The 23,552-nt window shown below is 38.5% G+C and overlaps 1 protein-coding gene across 1 annotated transcript in view; it reads right to left on the bottom strand.

The window, feature by feature from the left end:
• Positions 1 to 23,552, bottom strand: part of DCAF5 (DDB1 and CUL4 associated factor 5) — a 67,105-nt gene that overhangs the window by 14,729 nt on the left and 28,824 nt on the right. Inside the window, exons 6-7 of the mRNA XM_042813763.1 lie at positions 17,006 to 17,219; positions 3,606 to 3,672 (exon numbers count right to left, since the gene is read on the bottom strand). Of these exons, the coding sequence (XP_042669697.1) occupies positions 3,606 to 3,672; positions 17,006 to 17,219 (281 nt within the window). The remainder of the gene's footprint in view (positions 1 to 3,605; positions 3,673 to 17,005; positions 17,220 to 23,552) is intronic.

Raw genomic sequence — 23,552 nt, 5'->3', positions numbered from 1 at the left:
TCATCTGTCAGCCTGCAACTCAGGAAGCTGAAACCACAAGCTGTCTCCAGTGAGACAACCCTGTTCAACTGTTAATAAAAGATCTGTTGCTGAATTCTTCAATCTAAAGAGTAGTGCATTCACAGTGACCAAGAAAAAGGGAAGAAAAAATTGCATCAGTTTTGCTGCAAATTCATGCAAGTAACTGTACCACAACATTGGACCCTTCCTTGCTAGCAGTTGCAGTTAAAGACAGAATTAAAAAGAGGTTTTGAATCAGTTTGCAGTTCTGATTTAGTAAAATTTTTGCAAAGTCTGATAAGAGCTTGACAATGTAAATTGAAGGATTGCAGACTGCCTTTTTCCAGTCACAACTAAATATCACGCATCTCATACAGCATCTTAGAGGAGTATTTCAAAGGCAAGAGAAAAAAAGCTCTGAATTACAAAGATGATTCAGAGTAGTGAGTGAGGAATGTAAAGCCCTACCAAACCCTCCATTACTTCACAAGACATGAAAGGTTCTGTCTTGAACAGAGATTCTTAACCAAGAGACTGTGTTTATGGGAGTTTGTTCTAATACTGCCTAAAGTATTTGTGCTGTTTAACAGGCTTGCTGAACAGGTCACTTCTCACTTCTAGCTTGCCTTGAAGTCAGATAAATGTCATGGAAACTCAGGGCTGCTTTTCTTCTACCAGGCCAACGTATATATTTTGCTAGAAACTTTGCCTCTGAAGAAAATAGAATAAGTGCTTTAAAGAGGAAGTTGGCTAACAGACTTACCAAACAACTGGCAATTACTTCTGAAGCAATAGTGGAAAGCTGGATGGAGAAGGAAGTGGAATAACCAACAAAGTATTCTATTTTCAAGTAAGGACAAAAGGTGATTTAAAAGCAACTCCTCTTTTGGCAGTGAAAGTCCTGGCCTGTTTAAAACAATCTAAACTTGTAGAGAGAGACAGTCAGCAAGACTCCAACCAAAGAGCCTCCTAAGCAGCTTAGGGAATACCTTTTCCTCCTCCCCAGTTTTCACATAAATCCTGTCTTAAAAAACTAGTCTGAACAAGACCACCGGAGGAATCTCTATCTGAAGGAGAACAACTCAAAGCAGCCTACTGGTAGGACATCTCTGAATTGTGATTATTTGCAAAAAAATGCCAGAATTTGCTCAATTTTCCAGGCAAATTTACAAAGCAGGTAACTGGATTCCTCCAACATGAACTAAACTTGCAGTTGCTTGACGGGTGTGTTTCTTTCCATTCCTTACCTTTTTTTAGTAACATTGCTAGCCTTTAGATAGCAAGTAGTAGCTACACCTAAGCATAACCAAAGGGATCTGTTTCAGAGCTATTCCTAAGGAGAAAATCTCTAAAAAGATTTATACTTGCAAATAAGTTATTTACTAGCAAGTGATATAATTTAAGGGAGCTGTACCGTAAATATTTGTAGCAAGTGCCTGAATTCAACAGACATCAGTTAGGGCACTACTTTTATTTACAACAGTGACCAAAGGACATTATATCATCCTGTCCAGTTTGTGAAGTATTTAAATGAAAAACCACATTCCACCCCTTAATATCACAGACCCAAATATGTTCCTAAATTAAGCTAGAATGTGAAAATAAGGAGCGTTCCCCTCAAGCAGAAGGTTTCTAAGGTCTCCACACCCGATAACAAGACTTCTTTTCCAAGAAGAAAGCTGAGCAAGCTCTACAGATGAACTACTATGAGCCACAGGATCAGATTTTAAAGAGGATGTTTCATCACAATTAAAACAGGTCCAACCCTTCAAGAGCTGAGTGAAGAAAAGCTTCAAGAAGACTATCACAGGTGACTTGGACGGGTAATGTGTTATTTGCCACAGAAACAGAATTTCTGTGTCTATCAAAACAAAGCTCATCAGCCTTTTCAAAATCTTCCAATAAAACTCATGTAAATGGAGCAGTTCTCTAAGACACGCGGGTTCCTACCACAGGATCTTCTGATCCCATTAAGCAAGTACTGAAGGCAATTGACATTAAGTAATTAATTTTGTAACTGAAATGTTGCAAGTTTACTGACACCCTTCCTCAAGTTAGAAGAATCAGAAACAAAAAAGCTGACTGAAACACATATGACATTGTTTTAAATAATTCTAGCTACCACTCTGTGCAAAGATCTTACAGCCAAACCCAGAAATCTTGATTTTATAAATGCAGTCAGGACAAGTACAGTAACATGCATAAAATGTAATTCTACCGTGCTCAAATGAAAACTTTCTGATAAATAATATTTAAACATACGTAACATTTGTTTTAAAGAGCAGGAAATTCCATAATTCACAAAAATATAATAAAACAAAGAGAATCATACAAATTAAAAGCTAAGCAGAGGGACATTTCTATAAAACCTATAGTAAAGGACACTAGGGTGAGGAACTGGCACTTTTAACAGGACCATCTTCCGAACTTCTGGACTGCAACACCAAATGTTCACTGAATTACCAATCCAAGATTCAAATGACAATTCACTCAAAACTCTACTGGTAACCAAACCTTTTAAGAGGCAAACTATCCTCTAGCTTCGATTAAACAGTGGTGATGAGTGGCCTTTTAAAATGAAACAAGATCTTCTCACTTCAACTCCGTAGCAGATTGTAATTTGCTCTCACTATTGCTAGTGTACCTCAAAAATCATGAAATAACACTTGGTTGTTCTTAATACCACTAAGATGCACAATTTAAATTGTGAAAGTCATTCAAAATAGAAACAGTAGATTTACCCAGAGATTTAATGAAAATACAAAACCACTCCAACATTTTAGAGATGCTGACATTGTATGGCCCAGAGGTAATAACGGATGATGCTGTATTGCCAAACTCTAGATATTAGGGAATGGTATGACATCAGGCACTGACCAAGAGTGGCATTTGCAATGCTATCGTTGCATCCCAGACTGTTGCTTTTCTTTACTCAACATCAGCTCTTCAATCCTTTTACACAGATTTTTGCTACAGTTACTTTCTTCACGTCTGCCACACCTTCAGAACGGTCAAAAATAGCCCAAAGCAGTAATTTCTACCAGCAACAGCACTCCTCCACTCAGAAAGTCCAGGAGAATAACCGCTCTGTAGTAGAATTCAGTGGCTCCGGGGTAGGAGGAAAGGAAAAGACAGGTGCACTGTACAGAACAGGCCAACGTACTGAAACTGTAAGGAGCAGCTTGGAAACCCAGAAGCATTTTATACTGCAAGCTTCTTCCTGGGATGAAATTTCTTAGCAAGACCCTACATATTTCAGTGAGCTCAGAAAGTAAGTTCAGCTTAGAAGCAGCAAAGTTGGTAGACAGGAGGAAGACAAGACAGAATCTGCCTCCAGCCATAGCTCCTCCCCTTCATCAGCTCCTCTAGAAGATATAGATGGTAGTTATATTGGAACAGAAACAAGAAGAAAATTACTATATCACTGATTCACATGGCATAGCCTATTACCACCCTTACAGGTTTCACTCAAATAAGTCTAGAACAGTGGTTGAGTGAAAACAGCAATTGTAGAAAACGCAAACTAGTATGTCAGACACATTCCCCACCTAAACCCAAGTTTCTGAAATAATAATAATAATTAAAAAAACAAAACAAAACCTTACCTGCTTCTGGATCTGGAGGAATCCTCCACATATACAAATTGAAGTCATCAGAGCCCGACAGAATGTACTGTTAAGAATAAAAATAAAAGCAGTTTACCACAAGGTAACACCTGAATTAAGTTACTTTTTAATCTGGGTTCTCCAAACATAAAAAGAAAGAAAGCAAAATGATTTTCTCATTCATTACACCTCACTGATCAACTCAGATAGAGGTAAGGTGCAACAGAATAATGCTTCGTGCTTGTAAATGGACCAAAGTTCAGAAGTGCTCTTCATATATCTAACATCCAGTGCCCAAAAAGTATGGCTTCTTTGCTAAATAAGGCTATAGATTATGACTGGCTTTAATGTATACAGGCCTAGATCAAACTCTGATCTTGTAGTTTGCAACACTTGTCTTTTTTTAATGTTTTAAATTTTTTTTTTTAATGTTACGTCATTTATTCTTTTTTCCCCCCTTAGCTCTTGAACTACAAAGGAAAACTTCAAACATGCACCCAAAAAGAGAGCCAGCACATCCTTTACCCATAAGCACAACGTGCATGGCTCATGGCAGTCTGCTAGAGACCATCAAAGGTCAGTCAGTGATGGTGGGATTCTTGAACACTGAACAAAACCAAAGTTGAACACTCAGACCAAAAGAAAACATGTGAATCACACTGATATATATATATATTTTATATATATATCTAAAAAAAAAAATATATATATATATATATATATATGTATTTTTTTTCCTGATTGCAGTTACTCTGAGGAGATGGACAGATGAAAGATTCAGGCGATACTCAATCTGTAATAGCCCTACATAATACACTACAAACATGCACTGGAATAACAGCTGACATCTCACATGGAAAAAAGCTTATCCCCTCAGTTCCAAGGGGCCATAAACTGTGCCATGTATTCAAATATCTCGTCTCCAGTGAACTGTAAATCCCAAATTAGTGATGAGACGACATCGGTGATCATCACGGTCCTTTTCAACCTAGCCCTTTCTATTACAGAGTCATAGAAACACAGGCAGATACCAATTCTAGTTATACACGTACCAAGAGAGTAAATCTACCATCCTCAACAGACTTGCAACTTGTGCTTAATCAATGCAGTCAAAAAGATGCTTTTTTATTTTATTATTATAACTATTTGAACAGAGGGAAGGAAGAAAAAGAAATAAATGGAGCAAGACCATCTTTTTTCTAACCTTTGATAAGAAAGAAAATTGTTTTATTTGGCTGAAATATAATTGGTTTCTGTCTTTCATTCTCCAGGGGTACATAAACTCATCAAGGAAAGTATCATCAAGCAGTGAGAAGACAAGAATAACATAGGACTGAGAAACAAATAAACAAAAAAAATATATACCAACTTGGAGAAAGCTGATACAAATTTGCATATATTCTGTTTGCAATGCTAATTACATTCCTGCAGAGTTTGGATGTTTCCAGCCACAAAAAATGCAATTACCAGCCATGAAGTTCCTTCTCTGGTCTCCAACTATCACAATCCAACCATTCTTCTCTCTTTTATTTTTAAAGACTAAGGATGTGAGTAAGCATTTATGAATGCAATTCTGTTCAGTTTCTGGTAGGTAAGAAGCGCTGATCAAACACCGGTCCCATTAAAAACTTGTGTGCACTAGTTCTGCATCACTCATAGACCCTTCCTTTCCAAGCCAAAAAAGCAATTTCTGCAAGTCAACATGTCCAAGCACTTACACAGCTAACCTCTGCCAAAACGACCTGACAGTGCCAGGAATACATGCTTCCCCTTTCATTTGACTGCTTGTAAATGTTAGACCACAGCAGGCTGAACTGTGGTGCCAGATCTACACAAATTAAGGCTCTCATAGGCAACCTCCCAGCAACCAGAAGGAAAGCAGCTCTCATACATTTTGTTACACAGAAAATGAATGCTTTAAAGAAAAAAGAAAAAAAAAAAAAAAGACTTGCTTAAAGTTATGAAAACGTTGCCAACCATTGGCATTTATTACCAAAGCACTGCAGTTTAAGCAATGACTAGTTTACCTGCAAAACGTTAAGATAAATGAGAACTTCTAAAATGCTAAGTATCTTGAACTTATGACCATAATGCATATTTTTTAAAAAGTTCAAACTCCTTAATATGAGAACAATTTACCACTTTATGCAATAAATCAAACAAGCCTAACAGTGACCGGCCCAGAAGTGACAGAGTATCCTTTGATTTGCAGATGAAAACACAGTATGAGCTGTAAACTCAATAGCCAATTTTCTAGGAAATCTGGCATGCCACTCACTGCCCTTTGAAAACTCCTGATTAAGGATATTCTCTTTCTCCAGAGGAAAAAAGATAAGCGTGTTCACCCAGCAATGAGGACTAAAGGCAATTTGACTGCATTATCTTGAATGTAACCAGGAGGTCAAGTCCAATTATTATTCCCCTTACCTGTCCCTTGAGAAGCCACATCTGAGTATTGGGTCAGGGGGACCCAAGTGGACAGAAAAGCAACACTAATAAATTGGACAAAGTGGAGAAGGAGAATTGGGGCTGTGAAGACACACAGTCTATGAGGAAAAGCTAAAGGAACTGGCTTTATTTAGCCAGAGGAGAAAGTGAAGGGATGGAGCAGACCCCAATAATCTTCTAAGTGCCCAGAGGAACACAGAGCAGTCAGGGATGACTCTCCTCAAGGGTGTGCAGTGATTGCTTAGGAAGCAAGAGTCACAAGTCACAGCAAGTGAAGTTCCAGCTGAGCACTAAGGAACAAAGCATTCAGGAAAGTGACAAATGTCCCAGCAATGCAGGGGAATCTCTATCCTTTCAAATACAAAATTTAACCAGACAACTCCCTGAACAACATGATCTGGTGTTTGAAAACACCTGCCCCGAGACACAACTTACAAAACACGGCTTCCTGAGTTCTTTTCTCACACAATTTATTCATTGTAAAAAAAAAAAAAAAAAAAAATTAAAAACCTTGGAATGTTTTTTTGTGTTTTTCTCTTTGTTTGGTTGCAGAGGGCAGAGGCAGTGTGAGGAAAACACCTACCTGGATTTTTACAGTATATCACAACATTATGAAAATTCCAACAGGAAGACAAACTTCGCCATGCAGACAGAGACATAAGCTGTAGTTCAGCACAAGGACTTGCATAACTTCTGTGGTGTGTACAATTTGGAGAATTTAATAAAAAAGATTGGCACAGTGGCACAGTATTTTAACTAATTCACACATTCACATAATGGCTGAGATCAACAGAGATCTCCAAAGGACATCTTTTGGTCATCCTGCTCAAGCAGTGTCACTTAAGATTTGGTTGCCCAGGACCACATTCAGACAGCCAGCTCTAAGTAGATATGAACTATCTCTGTTAAAAGCACCATAAGGTCCCTCAGTTAAGTCATGCCCTCGTAGCTTTATAACATTTGCAACAACCAAATGTAAATATGGCCAAAGTATTTTGAAGTGCATTGGGAGGTAATGAGGATGAATGAATACAGCATCAGTGTTACAATTCATGTCTAATCAAGGAAGAAGCTCAGCTTCTGAAGAAGTTGCTGTGTCTAACATTGCAACTAAGATAACCCTCAGTAGGTGCCAGAAGAATTAACTGATATAGTCTTCTATACAAGATTGATGTTTTAAACTATAGATTATTTTTAAACTACAGTCAACTGTGAAGTTTTTACAGAAATTTAAGTTTTACTTCAATAATTAGCTGGGCTAGTAATCCCCAGAAACAGCATGTTCTGCAAAATGCCCAACAATTTGTGGTCTTTCACTACCACCACTGAAGCAGCAAGCATGGTTTTCCATTCTCCTATAGTGCTAATGATACCACTGGAATGCATGTTCTCTTGGTGTTCTCACAATATAGAACTGAACTGCTGGAAGCACTACACAGCTTTTCAGCTGGAGACTGAGAGCCAGCCAAAAGTACAACCTTACAGCTATGGCCAGCTGAAGCTTCAAGAGCAGGCATTCAAGCTGTTAAACCTAGACACGGCCACGACACTTAAAAGAGAAGTCAGTTCCAATGCGTAGTATCTGCATGAGACAGCAGAAACCCAAGGCTTCTGGAGGGCACAGCTGGACTAACACTTACATGATCGCCTGTGTAAATCTTTATTTCATGTATACAGTATTAACATACCAATAAGTCAATAATTTTCCCACACAAGTTGAGAGCTATGGGATAAGGATTGAGAAATTAAAATCAGTTGACACTACCAGAGAATTCAAAGAAATAATTGCTGTGAAGTACACCAACCCCTTGTTAATAAGACTGAAATCCTGAGGGAAGGGAGCAGACTTTTTAAAAGGAAGAGAAAGGAAAGAAGAGAGCTTTGGAGTGGAGTAGATGAAACAACATCATGCTGCTTAGACTCCCCTTTAATTATGCCCAAGGATTTTTGGTCCTGAGGGGATGTACAAAGAGTAATTCCTAGGAGAATACCTTCTGCTGACTTGCTTCAAGAACAGAAGCCCAGATAATCAAATCACAGAGGCAAGCTAAGAAGATACAGAAGTATATGCACTCACAAAGATGAGTAAATGCACAGACAGGGTGCACTCCCCTTTTACTCTCCCCTCAAAAAACAAACTGTAAGCAGAAGGTAACCCAGAAAACCAGTGTTGTGCAGAATTCTGCATCAGACTAGACACCGAGCCAGGAGTACAGATGCTCAGATGTCTGAGGGGAGAGACCAATATTAAAACCACCTGTTTCATTGTCTGCATTTTTGCTGCTGTATCTAACTAGGACTTCAGAAGACAACATTCAGCATATTCACACGTACGTAAGATTAGAGAGAAAAGTAGTTGCTAGTAATTATTTTTTATTATTATTATTTTAAGAAGAATCAGCTTCCATGTCTAGCTGTTAGTAACAATGACAGGAAAAGGCTTCCAGATGACTACAAGCTGCTGATTCAGAAGTTTGCCTTAGAAGGAAGAAAACTCTCAGGCGTGGTTAGAGTCGGCTGCTAGAGAAAGAACAAATTCAGTCTGAGCTTCATGTACGCATGAACTACTTAAAATGAACTGCCATCAGGAATCTGGCAGAATTATGCTGGACTAGTATTTCCCACTCATTACACTGCAGCGTGTCTCGTTTTCTCTTTCCCCAAGGAGATTAGAACCGTTGATACAAATAAGCGGAGATCTAATCTGTTGCTGCTATAGTCTCTTAACAGTAGCATTAGCGGCGTATTTTGCAATACCAGCACTCTGGGGAATTTATTTTTATTCTTACCATTGCTGTTCTGAAAGCTTTCAAAATCCCACAGGCTACATTTACTCAGGTACTACTGAATATGGAGTATTTCAATGAAATTACATCTAGCCTTATTCTATAATTTGCAACATCCACGTTTCCTGTTCCCATAAAATTCCCCGTTGTTTATGAGTAAGATCAGAGATATTTTTAAGCTTTTGGCCCTACAAATGGACCAGCAGACGTGGATCATTTTTCCAAAAATATGAGTGGATTTTGGGTTGGGTTTGCTGATGCAGTAGAGAATAAGAAGAACTTAGAAGAACTTGTCTTAAAATGCACAGCAGAAGAACATGCAATCATCATGCCATTATATATGGATGAGTAAGACCATGGGTAACAGTACAGAGAAAACAACAATGATTTTAAGTAACTAACAGGAGATGCCAAACTGAAAAAGCCATGCATCTGCAGATGCCCAACTTAGGGTCATTCCTCCTAAAGACAGCAAGAAGTCTGAGAGACACAAATTCCATGCTGCTGCTTACCATTTTGCCAACAAATCAGCTCTGAAAGAGATTAAATGTCAATTCCCATTCACCTGAGCATGTCTATCCCTTTTTCAATGGGGCCAACAAAACTTTCAACACGAAATGTCAGATTAGACAAAGTTTTTCTCAGGCTTTTAGGGAGACATTCCTTATTTTCTTTAAGTATATCAACGTTCACATGCTAAGGAAGAAGTACAGAGGTATCCAAAATTTGGAGGAGTTCTGATAGTGCTTTGCATAGCCCCTTTAACAAGCAAGCAGTACAGGCCTCCATATATCGCCTTAAATATATTTAATGACAGGAATGCAAGTCTGCTAGGCTGAAGGCTTAATAGCTCTTGACCATAAGAGGTATCTTGGACGTCTTCTCTGCACCAACTTGACAAGAAGTTGAAAAAAATGTTGACTGTTTATCCAGGGATGAAAATTCACTGCAATCCGCACTTCAAAGAATATAAAAACAGTATTTTTCCCAAAGGAGAAAGGTTTCCTAAAGAAATAAGACTTAGGCTATTTTGTGCTCAATCTGACTTAAAGAACCTTTAAGACTGGGGGCCAGTTTCAATTCTGATAGAAGACCAGAGGTCCCCCCTTATTTTAAACAGTCACACAGGTGATGCCTTGTATGCAGGCACTGAGCAAAAGACAGTACCATAATCACACCCTCACTGAGCAACAGGAAGCCCAAATAGAGACCCACAGAATTGTAGGCATTTGAAGGGACCTCTAGAGATCATCTAGTCCAAACCCCTACTAAATCAGGTTCCCTAGAATAGGTTACAAACTGATCCTTAAACTAAACAAAATGCCTACAAAAACTCTATGATCTACTCTTTATGGAACTATTTCAAAGGAGATTAGAAAGCAAACTACAAGAAATAAAAGGACCAACTCATAACTGTGTGTTTACGTATTACAGATCTCGACCAAAAATAAAGGTCTCACTATGCATTACACATTTAGATGAAAAATGCTTGATGAAAGATAATCAATTTCTTTTATTTTTTCCAAATACAGCTGCTTCTTTGGCAGAAGAGTCTCATTTATAAGATGCATAGAGCAGTACAAGCATCTCAATTTTTTTTAATGATATATATATTTAATTCACAATGTGAATAAATTTTAGTGCTATGTCTGCTCTTTTCTGCAAGTCAAAAGTCCACAGATTTATTTCCATGTCATTTTTTCTGTTGCTCAGAGTGCCCACAGATCAGGAAAATAAAAAAACAAGTTAAGGACATATACATGGCTGACAGCCAGACTGAACATCTGAAACGTTTTTTCTAACCTAAATGATTCTATGAGAAGAAAAAACATTTTTTTTCTGATCAAAAAGCAACAAGATGTGTGCATACACACACCAGCAAGATAATGCAATTTGTGTGACATGGGCAATTCCAGAGGTATAAAAAAAGATTTTGCACAAAGCAGACATACTGCATTTTCCCTTTCCTCAAGCAACCAAGTAAACAAAAGGCAGTTGGCTAAATATTTCTGTCTCTTTTCATGCCCTGATCTTCGTGTCAGGCTGTTCCTTTATGCTGATGAATCTAAGCTTACAGTATAGAGTTCCTACTGAACATGGCTTGAAGACCTGCTCTGATGATTATCTGCTGCCCTCCTCAATAGGTGTGCTCCCACCTACAACGATGCCACACTGCCTGGTGTGTCCCCTCACACTGCAGCCCAGCAGAGCGGCTGCCTCTTCTTGTCTCAGAAGTTCTCACTGCCCTCTGCTAAGAAATTCCTTCCTCCAGGTGAGGTAATCAGAGGGTAGGGTGAGGGAGTGGTGTGATGCAAAGAACAGCCCCACCTGTGCAGGTGGTTCTCTCTTGCTGCTGTCCCAATGACAAGGTCTAAAAGTAGGAGGAGATAACTGTGAAAATTACTACTAGAGTATGCTTCAGAAAACTTACCCTTTTCAGTAGATAAATTATTTTCTGAATCATATGTTTCTTTCATATCCTTCCTTGCGTTAAATCCTGGGTCCTGAATCCTATCCTTTGTGCAGTGTCTGACACTACGAAAGATTCACCTTACAATTAGTTCTCATAGCACTGTGCTGTTAAGGAACACATTTGCTTTGAGAACAGCCATATTCTTTCACGCAAGCCAGGAGAGCAGCTTGAAACCTTCATTTCTGAAGGCTGTTGTTAAAGAGGGTTCAAACTGGCACAAACAAGAGCTTAAGAGATTTCCATCTTGGCCTCAGAATCAGGCAGGTACATTCAAAAGCATTTTACAACAGTAGCTTTGTTCCTCAGCGCGAAGCATGCCTATCTCATGAACTGGAAAAAGAAAAGCCATGACACAGGAGAGTGGAGAAATACAAATTGCTTCTAGTACATAAAGTTCAAAGCCAAAACGTTGTATTCCCAGCCTCTAATCCTTAGCATCAGGAGCAGCCAACTCTGTCAGGGGCAGCTCTGAACGCTTACAGAAGCATCATTTGGAACAATCCATCAACACTTTTACAGCTACCTTTTTTGCTATGCAGAAAGGCCATAACAGTGATTTTATTAATGAACAAAAGCAACTTCCTTCTAAACTTCTACTGCGGATTTTTAGGGTAAGGAAAATATTACATTCCAAAGAAAGTAACATTATCTGAACATATGAAGGGGACTCCTCTTATAGGTAGCTGAAACTGCACGTCCCCCAGTTGCTGTTTTGCTCTTCCCAGCCATCTGCTACATTTCTTTTTTAAAGACATGCTAAATCAAATATTCTATTCATCAGGATGATCCAGAATTTACAGTCACTTTTTCAATACCTAAAAAAGGCTGAGTAGTCTTGTTTCATAGTTCAGTAAGAAATGTTGCCAGTGTAGTCTGTATTGCTCATCATATTTAAAATGCACTCTCTGTTCACTCTTCCTTCCCTTTCCTCTCCCCATTCCTGGGAGCTATACTAAGTTGCATGTCTCCTGTGATGTATCTATGCGTGCAGATCTCAGTTTTTCTAGTTAGGGCTCTAAAATTCAGTTTCAGAGTGGTTCCCTTTGAGTTCATGTCATATGTTCCAGAGTTCTAACTACACCCACCAAGGGCTTGTGGGAATTCAGAAGAGAAGAAGGAGAAGAAGTAGGGCTGGGAGGATGCCCCAGGGAACAGAGGAAGAGGTGTTCAGAACCAGAAGGGCTAGAGGAAACTCCCAGCTCCTTCTGCCAAGGCCCAGACTCTGAAGAGCCTCCCAGACGTCAATCACTCAAAGCAATGGGGAATAACTGAATCCATAGCCAGATGCATTATTCATGTATGTATTTTATACGCATGTGACTTTATGCACATACCTGTGATTTAATGTGCCAAATAGATACGGTAAAAACAAAATATCACCTCATCACTAATTCTTCAAAGATGCCAACTTCAGACAGAAAAAGATACTAATTTTCTTTTTATCCAAGGATAGCAAAGTATTTGCACAGACTGCTTTGCATATATATTAAATAGTAATGACTGCAGGAAGCTACTCTTCATTAAGAAATCTTCTGTGCAAAGGAAACAAAACGCACTTTTTAGAAAAAGGATTTGTCTTTTTCCTTTTTCAAGCTAGACACTGATAAGTATTACTTCCAAAGACAAATGGTCCTTAAATCAGATGACAAAGGAACACAAAAGAAAAGTTCTATTTCTTTAGAAAAGCAGTGTACAGCCATGTAAGACCTCTGGCACCTATGCAGGCAATTCTAGTCTTAGAAGGTTTATGTTCATGTAATAATTCTGTTGTGTCAAAACTCTGTTGTCCCCACCTAGGGCTATTTAGTGCACAGATTTGAACATAATGAAGGCAGTAACTTTATAGGGTTTGGAGCAGACTGCAGTGCTGTGAGTGGTACATTCCTGAAACTCTCCTATACCAGCGTAATGCCAAAAGAAAAGGCTGAGTGGTGATGTAATGTCTGAGGGCATGCCAGAGTTAAGACTGTGTTTGATTCACAGGGCATAAGTTATTTCTCTCCACTTTTCTTGAGGCAGGCAGTTTTTACAGCTACAAGTGTTACAGAGTCCCACATTAACTGCATAGGTAAGAAACAAAACAAAACAACACACCACAACGAAATGATAGCATTTGTCACTGTGACACAGATGACAGCTATTGAGCAAGAAAAGCTTCTAGTCTATTTTTGTTTGGAAGGGTTTTCTCAGTTTTTTGAGGATTCCTCCCCCCCCCCCATCATCACTACAGAGCTCTTACGCTTAAATACACACGAGTGCCTGAAACTCCATAACACTCCCTGTAATCCTCAGACCCAACAAGACAATTTCTATACTTGTCTATCAACTAAAAATCCTTACTATTTAAATAATGTTTCCCAAATTCTGATGCTGACAAGTAGAACAGAAGTCCCCCACCAGTCCTACTGACACAACTTGAGACTCTCACACATTCTATAATTTGTATGTAAACCAACACTTGTGTACTGCACAATCAGTGGGAGTTAGATAAATAAGAAATGGCTTTAAAAATCTGGGTCTGGATGCCTGTACCAGAAGGATGGTCAAGTTACGCTCTGGTCATCACACGTGATCCATCTGGCCTATCTTATCCTTCCTTCTTATCCTTTCACAGCTGTATGACTCAAGTGAGCTCCTGGATACAGCAACAGCATACAATTTTGAACACATTTATCTACCAACATCAGAGCTCTCCTACAAAAAGAGGAAAAAATAGTGGCATGTGAATGAGGTCATTTCACTCATACCATAGACAAAAGACAGTTCAGAGAGAAGCAAATGAAGGAATTAAAAACGGCTGCAAACAAAGCACCAACTGAACACCGCCTCTCATGTTTTGGTAGTAGGAATAAACAAGACTGAGGCATTTCTAGAGAAAATGTTTGCATATATTATTCACTGGTTTTCAAATCAACTGGACAAGGGCAACAGTGCTTTTGGAGGAAAACAACACCATGTAAAAACACAAAAAGCAGCAAAGCTGTTCATCTTCTCTTCATCTTCAGAGATGTGTTACCTTGCTTGTGCTGCAACCCTTGCCCCATGTCTGTAAAAACTCAAAACCATTTAAAGCACTTCAGATTGTGTTGCTTTAGACTTAAATAATAACAAAATAAAATAAATAAAAGACTGGGATTAACACGCAAATCATTATGGCTTTTTTGTTCCTTAAAGTATTAAGAGTATTTCATTGTTAAGAGGTTTCAATTCTACTTGCATCACAGGTGCTATGCAGGTGGTATGCAAATCAATGCAAATCTGCTAGATGCAGGCACCCCTTTGAGAGGCAAGCCAGGAGAGCTTGATTCAAACTGCTGAGTACCTGTGATGACCATCAAGCAATGGTGAATTAAGGATATACCTTCTCTCATTAAGGTTAAAATAGAGTAAACTCTAACTTTATCAGATGAAATATCCCAGAGAACACACGATAGTTCCTGAACAATGGTGAGTTACATTTTTAAATTAGTAGAGACAATGTATGAAATATTAAAACCTAATTATTTAAGACACTTATAAAAAAGATTGAATTATCAGTTTAACGAAGATGAAAATAAAAATCAGAGACATAATATGGGAGGTGCAACAAAAGAAAACTTCTGAGGAATCTTTCCTACCACAAGTGATACTCACAATCTGAACAGAACTTTTTTTAATCTCTACATTCATTCAAACAACCCTTGTGCAAAGAACCTTAGCCTACACAGTTTTGATTCTACATGGAAATACAAGCAAGGAATTCTATGAAACTCAGGAGGGACTTCATATGGATCTCGAATGAAAGACTTTCTTTATTAAGGCAAAAGACAGCAATATTAGAAGGGGGCAGGGGCTGGAACCAGACTAAATTGGAAACAGATTTTTTGTTGTTATTGGTAGTTCCAATTTTGGGGACAGTTCTTATATGCATTATTTCATTTTCACAAAATAGACCAAGAAGAAGAGGCACACTAGTTGTATAGAACTAATCTCAACAAATACTGTTTGGGTTTCTTTCTTATTCAATTTGTCTATCTTCAGCAAGTTGCAGCCCTAACTTTCTTACCTAGACAAACCTGGAAATGAAACCGGGTTCTCTGTAAAGGACAGCATCTAAGGACCCTCTATACTGCTGATAAACATAACCAGATGAATCTGTGCATTACTGGACAGGTTTAGACGTACACAAATGGCCCACATGTCGGTATTTCCTGCAGATTCATTGTCTTTCTTTGGCTCCCATTGAATGATAGGTATAAGTTTGTATCTAAATATCAGATCACACCTCTCTAATTTTCCATATTAAATCTCATCTTCCCTATTAGGTTCTTATAGCACGTGTAAGGAAACAGAGCTCCTTTTGCTCTGATTTCCAACTCACTACTACCATTGTGTATTGCTACTTATCCAAATTAAAGGTCCACCCAGCCAAAAGAACATCAGCTTTAAAAATAAAAATAAAAAAAACATATGCTTCCCAAGCACAGCATCAGCCCAATACAGAACAGCTGTATTCTTCCCATTGAAATAAATAACCCTGTACCCATGAGAAAAGTGCTTAAACGAAACAGACGCTAGGGCTTCTTTATAGACCCTCAGTAACAGACAGGTAGCTAGATTGTTTGTCAGAGTGTACACAGGCTTAACTCTGATTTCTAGAAGAGAAAGCTGTGCCATCTTCAGGCTTACTAAACAATGGACCCCGAATCATCAACTCTTTTTTTCTTTTTCAACAATACATGTGTTTATCATTCTTTACAGCAAATATCTCTATTTTTTCAAGATGATTTCAGTATTGAATTATCATTCTCCTGCCAAAATCCATATAAAACTCAGAAACAGCATGCAACACAAAGACTTCCCATATCCATTTGTCACAATGTTAAGCTCAGTGACGCAAATGTATTTTCTACTTGTTGTGTGAAAAAAAGCTCAACACTGCTTCCTGCAGCAGCAATAGAATTAACAACTGAGTTCTGACTGCAGGACCTTTATTGATAACAAAGAAATTTTCAGATTTCAGTTTTGCAGTATTGTGTTTTGAAAATAAATCTTTTGTCCCTGAACATTGTTATTGGTTATTAGATACAGCTGTTCAAGGACAATGTTGAGCTCCAGAAATATGTAAACTGCTGTTAGTCACTTTATGAACGACCTATTAGAAGGGACATAGTTCTGCCATAGTCAGTAGAGGAACAAGCCATGCCTTCATAATCCCCCCCCCCCCACTTGCAGAACACTGAACAGTAAAGATCTATGATCTGATCCATCAGTACAGAAAATAAGGGAATTTGAAAGAAGAATTAAGGATTTTTAAAATTTACCATATTTACATTTAGGCGGGATTGTCTCTACTACACTCAAAAGCAATACTGAAATGAAAGTAATGCACTTCCTTATCATATGTGAATGCTATTGTCCAGTCATGGTTCTAAAAATCATATTCAGAGGACCTAAAAAAGGCTTAGCAAGTATTTTTCTTATGAATACAACCTTCTGTCAACCAAGAGGTAAAATTTATCACATGCTTTAATATACATTTTTCTTCATTCAGAGTTTATGTTACAAAACAGTTCTGAAATAACCTTACATATGTTCTGTCTCCTGTTTTACCAACTGAAACAAGCAAACAAAGAACCACCAAACAACCCCAACAAATGTGTTTTCATTCACACCCAGAAGCTCTGTAGACTCCGGAGAGCATTGCTTATTACCTGATCACGATCACCTGCAAAGCAGCAGCTCTTCATGGTACACGAGTTAAAGTATCCCTGGTTATCAAACTGGAAGACAGGCAGTCGGCAGTGGATGTCATAGAGAACAGGGGGCAGGCGCCGACGCAGTGCCAGCAGTTGAGTTCCATTGCTGTTGAACCGGACACTCATGGCACTCTGAAGAGAGAGGTTTCCACCATAGCGCAGCAATGAACTGGGAAAAAAAACAGAGGGAACAAGTGAGATGTGCTGCACATATGAACTGAGCTGCTTAGAAACAGAAATCTCTAACTTTCCTGAGTCATTTCAAACAAAAAGGCCCCATCAACTCTAATCTTGTCTAGCTTCTGCTACAAAGCATCAATTCCTGAACACATTTAATTCAAAACCTGAATGACAAACTTTCAAAATGCTAAGTCTCCAGAAGACTGAAGTTGAATGATGTGAAAACTACTATATACATTTCCTGCATGGGAGCAAAGTCTCACAGAGTAACCATAGGCCTTAAACAGTCATTCTTGTATTTCTGGGATGTCTGGCCCTGCTCTTTGTGTTCAGACAATGCCCTAATCCAGCCAAGTCAAACTATCCTTTCTCCCTCTACTCAGGCACTAGATGGTATTTTCTCCAACTGCAGATTCTCTGACTATTATCTCACTTCCAGTCCTATTTACATCTCTGCAGAGCATCAGAAGATGTTTGAATTATAAAATCAGTTCCAGCTGAAAAAAGCCACATTACTAACAAGTTATTACAAAAAATGCTAAAATAAGACACTTAGCTAATTTCAGCCTTGCTTCATGAACAAATAGGCAGGACAATTATGCTAACACATGACACTATTACCTAAAAATCTCACATGGTTGAGATAGCTTGTTTCCTTATTCCATATAAGGCTACATGACCAGAGCTAGACTATCCATATCAGTTCTTACTGACACATACAATACAAAAACTAAGAGTCATGATTTTCTAATCTCTCTCTTTAAAACCGTAACAGAATATGGAATTTGTCCCATCCAGGAACTTAACGATAACCATAGCATGTCTGAAATTCAGCTTGCATCACACAGACTCTCTTCTCAAAGACACATTCAGTTCTTTTACTCAAAATCATTATGTGTATTGAGAGGGAGACAAAGAAAGAAGATATTTTCCTTGTCAGTTTCTGGTTTGTTTGTTTGTTTCCTTCATAGATCATTGAAACTTCCTTAAGAAGTATTGAATCTGGATTTTTTGTTAACAGGTTCTGAGCAATCTCTATCAAATCTTGTATATTAGGAGCTGTAATTCTTACACACTGTCTGGACCAGACAATGCATACCAGAGCATAAGTTGCAAATTCTAGAAGGAAGGTCATTCATTGGTTTTAATACATAATGTTTTCTGATGTAGCCCTCTGCCTCAACATCTGTGAAAAATGAGTCACTCTGCTTGTATGAGAAGGCACATTCCACGCAGGTTGAAGCATGCATCATTACAGGAGATACTGTAAGTTAAAAAACTATTGTTCATAATAAGCCATAGTTAAACAAAACAGGAGACTAGACTCCACCTAATAAAGGCACTAGAAACACCCTACTCCTGCTTTTTTAACTCAACAGTCAAAGCCGTGGTGCTACAAAAGAACTAGAAATTGCCTTTTCAAAGCCAATTAAGAGTGTTTCAAAAGCTGGGCAACAAAAATTTTTAACATGTTTTACTGTCTTGCTTTGAGCAGTGAGACATATGGTTTAACTTTTGATGAACATAGATTTGGGCTACATAGAAACCTGGTTCAAATAAAATGCAAAAGAACAAAACATAGGACAGTTGTGGTGGTTTGTCTGTTCATTTCACTTCTTTCCTCTTAGGCCCTAACCACAGTCACTTGCTCCTATGACTTATCTGTGCCACTGGATAGTTTCGTGAGCCAAGTCAGCTCAGCAACATGGGGAAAAAAGAACACATAGCTTTCCTGCTAGACAGCTGGTTTGTGCCAGCTCAAAGAGCCTAATGAGTACCTGAGTAGATGGGTAAGAAATGGGACAAAGCCAGTTGTCCATTAGCAGGGAAAGACAGCCCTCACTTGGTAACAGCAAGTTATCCCATCCCATCGATCAGCTCACCTAGCTTCACCTGCAGTTTCATCACCACATCAGCATAAACCAGCACACTGTTGATAGAGCAGATGACACCTTCACCTCCTTGGTGCAGAGCAAACCACGCCAAGAAACTGATTTAAGTAGAAAGCAACCATACAAAGAAACAGTTAAGTTTTGATCCTGCTCATTTCACCTTTCCTGCTGAGCACACAAAAGTGGATGTCGCTATAGGGCAGAAGTCATACAAAGCCAGAACAAGCTGAGATGAGAGCAAGTAGGCCTGTTACACAAGGCAGTCACACCAGGGGAAGTGTGCTCAGTCAGACTTGAGCTAAGCACACCTAACCACACAGGCAGAAACAGCCTGCGAGCATCTCCCTTGTGTCTCCTTCTCTCTCATGCACCTATGCTTCGATCTGGTCAAACTAATTCTAAGGAGACGGAAGGTACAGCCAGAAATGACCTCTGTACAAGCTTTCCTTATGGCCCTATGATCACGAGCACCAGTAAAAGATGAGCTGAGAACACCTCACTGGTGGCAGCAGATTTAGATCAACTCTGTGCAGTTCTGACAGCATTCCCAAACAGCTGCCAATGCACAGGGAAACGTCACAAGTTAACTGCTTTAAGTGCTACTTACCTGTTAGCTTTAGTTAGTATGCACAGAAATAATTCTCAGTAGCAATTAGCTTTGCCATTTAGGTACAAGATGTGGAATTAATATATTTCAAGAGGCTCTATTTGTGAATGCATCATCAGGAAGAGTCCTGTCCTCTCACTTGTGCATTCTCCTTCTCCTAGGCAAAGTTGCTGAGCTTCTCTTAATTACATTTGTGGATTTTAATGAAAACATGAAAAAGTAATTAAAAAAATAGAATAATATTAGAAAATAATTGAAAATTGTATGAATTGTAATCTTACAGATAAGGATTCAGGATTTCCACACTCCCACCCCCCCCAGTCAGCCCTACTTTACATTCATCAAGATAAAAAAAAAAAAAAACAACAAAGCAAAAAACTAAAACTAAAAAAAAAAAAAAAAAATCCTTAAAATTTTTTTTTAAAAAACAAAATTTTTTTAATAAAAAAAAAAAAAAAAAAAAAAAAAAAAAAAGTTATCCATCACAGTAAAACACCATAATGTACATGCACCAGCCAGAGTTGGTGCAACACTGACCTGCATCTTAAGACCAAACCCAAGCCCTTTTCCTCACCACCAGTTCTCTTTCTCAGCCCTAACTGCATCTCACGTAGATGAGCAAGATTACCAGATACCCCATCCTTCCAAACCTCTAAGTGAAATTGCCATGGTTACTATTATTATTTCTGGTTTGAAATATTCTGAGATTATATTTTATAGTAATAGCAGTGTAATACTAAACTAGCTTCCATTCTGCACATAGATGTTTTTATTAGGCTCCTACAGCAGCCTAAGCTATCAAATAAAACACTTCTTGAAGTAGAATTTTGTATCATGTTTCAGTAACTTCTGTGAAATAAAGCTCTAAAAGAACATTATACCACTGAAATTAACTGAAGTGAAAAAGAGCAGAACTTCAGAAATTATGATCATGTACAAATATGAGAAGCCAAGTATTATGAAGTTACATAGTTAAGACCCCTCAAAAGGCTGATAGTTTTGCCTACTTCACACAGCTCAGCCACACATGTAATGGAAATAATTTGAGCTGTCCTTGAGCACAATATTTGCCTTAAAGAAAAAAAAAAATAGATAAAAACCACAGATTAAAAAAAAGACTGATAAAGGCTGATAAAGAAATGTTAAAATAGGCAATTAGCACTCACATACAAGAGCAACATGCTGACTGCTTTCTTCACTTGTCTCAATTCTGTCTCCAGAATCAGACTTTTTTTTCCTTCACTAAGCACAAAACAAGAGTTCTCTGTTTTTCCCAACCTGCTGTGTTCTGCTTGCTCCTGTCTGCCTCTCTGTAACCCAACTTTTCAACCAGAGCTCATTAAAGTGTTTGCTTTTAACAAGCTATGACAAAGAGGCAGTATGTAGTTAAGTGAGGATGAAGAGAAAAAAAAATGACACTAACCTCCCCCTCTCCCCCCCCAGACATTAATTTCCTGACCAAACATAGCAGAAGTATTTGTTCAATTGCTAATCTTAAGAGAGAATGTCTGAGAAATGTGGTTAGAAGTATGATGGAGAAAATAACTCACGGGTCCATACTGGTGAAAGAGCTAGGAGCCCAACTCACAAACTGAGTTCATGCATCTTTTGACATCTCTCTGCCTCTGTATTTTACTCCGTGCTGCACAGATTAGGTATCTAGAATGGAGGTGCTAATGATCTTCCATTATAAATATAGTTGATTACAGAACAATCATTCTGGCTTCAGAAAAAAAATATATTCCTAAGACATCTTCTAGTATATTTTGTCTCTGTTAAAACTGCAGGAAAAAAGAAAGAAAGAATATCCAAGAAAGAAGCTGGGTAAAGTTATGTTATTCTTACAGAATTAAAACTGTTACTAATACTTATTAATACTCAAGAGTATACTCAGTCTGCAATGAATTAAAACCAGAACCAAGGCAGCACTTTGTCGAGGAAGCAGTAGGGAGAGGAGGAAAAAGCTGTACTTCAGCATGTTCAGTGGTAAAATTCAATGGTGGCACTTTTCAGATGGCATCACGATGCCACTTCATACCTTTAGTCAGTGTTACTTCAGGATCTTTTTCTGTCAGGACTAGGTGGGCCACTGCAGACGTGCTTGGATACATTCTTCATGTTAGAACTACCACTTCTGCCTGCTCTTTATTTCATGTCCCCACAAAGAAATCAACACCTTTTTGCAGTTACAAAAAGCACATCTGACATGTCAGACTAAAAGCAAAACACTCATCCTAAAGACCCAGACTGGGACAGTAGCTGAAAAGTCTGAGGGCAATCCTAAAAGGGCATGCCTGAGCAAGATGGGCAGCACCCACTCTGTGCCACAGGCATCACCTTCACGCACCACTCCCAGGCTTCTCCTGGCATTAGACTTCTTCCAAATTTGGTTCGCCCAGGTAGCTGTGGAATGTTAACGTTTGCTTACCAGCTCAGGAATCAACATAGAAAGAGATGAGCACATTTCCAAATTCCAAAAAGCCATCTTGTGCGATTAAGAGAAATGTTTAGTCCACAGATGGAACATTACAGTCCAAACACGTGTTGGTGCTGGAGGGAGGCTGAGGAGGGAGAGAATGACCATATTGCATACAACTGTCCATTTCCACAGCCAGATCTGCTGGATGCAGACAGCACTCAACTGTTAACTAAACACCAGCTCAGCCAAACAATGGAAGGCTTTCAATCCAATAGTAGCACTACTAATGTAAATAAATCCATTTCTACTGGCAGCCTGTGGGGCAAGGTAAGCAGCAGTCTCACCGAAGTCAGAATTTGCATCACTTAAACATTTCCTCTGCAGGAAAAGACTATACCTGAAACAGGAGTTTCCCTCTCCTCCTCTCCCCTACCTTAAAATAAATAAATAAAGTAATTAATCCTTTTTTGGAAGGTCAGTTGCCTGACTGGCAACATAAGTTTAATCCAGACTATTCAAGAGTTAGTTTGACAGACAGTGGTCACGAATAGAATTGAAAGATCAGTGTCCAGGTAGAATTAAAAAATGTATGCATGACTGAATTAAATAGCACCATTAAATACAATGATTGAGTAGTTTTTCTTGATAGGCTACAAATGCAACAATGAACTGCAGTACAGACACTGTACTTGGGAAATAAGAGAGAGAAGGAAGGAAGGAAGGAAGGAAGTGAGAAAGTGCTGGAATCATAAACAGCAGTGTGTGATGCTAACTTAATGAAAGAATGACCTTAAAAGGAAAAAAATGTGTTGAATGCTTGTAACTAATACATATGATTGCATACAAGTGTGTTTGTCAGCATTTCTGTAACCACTATATTGAGAAACTTAAAAAAAAAAAATATCTTGGAATACAGTGTTGGAAAAATGCAGAAAGGTTTGGGCTTTTAGTTAGGGAAGAAAAATTCTGTGCATGTATAGAAACCCACACAGTTCTTACTTAATCTGGGGCAAACACTTAGGAAGAGCCCAATCTAAGGCAGCCAGCACAGCTTCACCAGGTGCAGATCATGCCTGACCAATCTGATGGGCATCTAAAATAGAGTGATCACACTAGCAGACAAAGGAGGGGCTTATCTTCAGAAAGTATACACAAGTAAAATCACATGCATCCACCAAGACTGGAAAAGTGGGGAATTTAGGGTGAAGATCCTGTATGTTCAAGAACATGTCATTCTTTCTAATCTTTACTGTTGGGCTCAGGAACATGTAAATTAATATAAAAAAGGAATCTCCAACATCAGTAAATTTCTGTGCTTGGCAAACTTTAAAGTGAACAAAAGTTTCACCTTTCCCTTCAAGCCAAGAGGGCAATAATTATTATTATTTAAATAAGGGCAATTCT

This window comes from Centrocercus urophasianus, unplaced genomic scaffold (assembly GCF_019232065.1).
Source record: "Centrocercus urophasianus isolate 14NV4802_14NV808 unplaced genomic scaffold, USGS_Curo_1.0 seq_14, whole genome shotgun sequence".
Lineage (NCBI taxonomy): Eukaryota > Metazoa > Chordata > Aves > Galliformes > Phasianidae > Centrocercus > Centrocercus urophasianus.
This window is presented reverse-complemented; position numbering and strand designations above follow the sequence as displayed.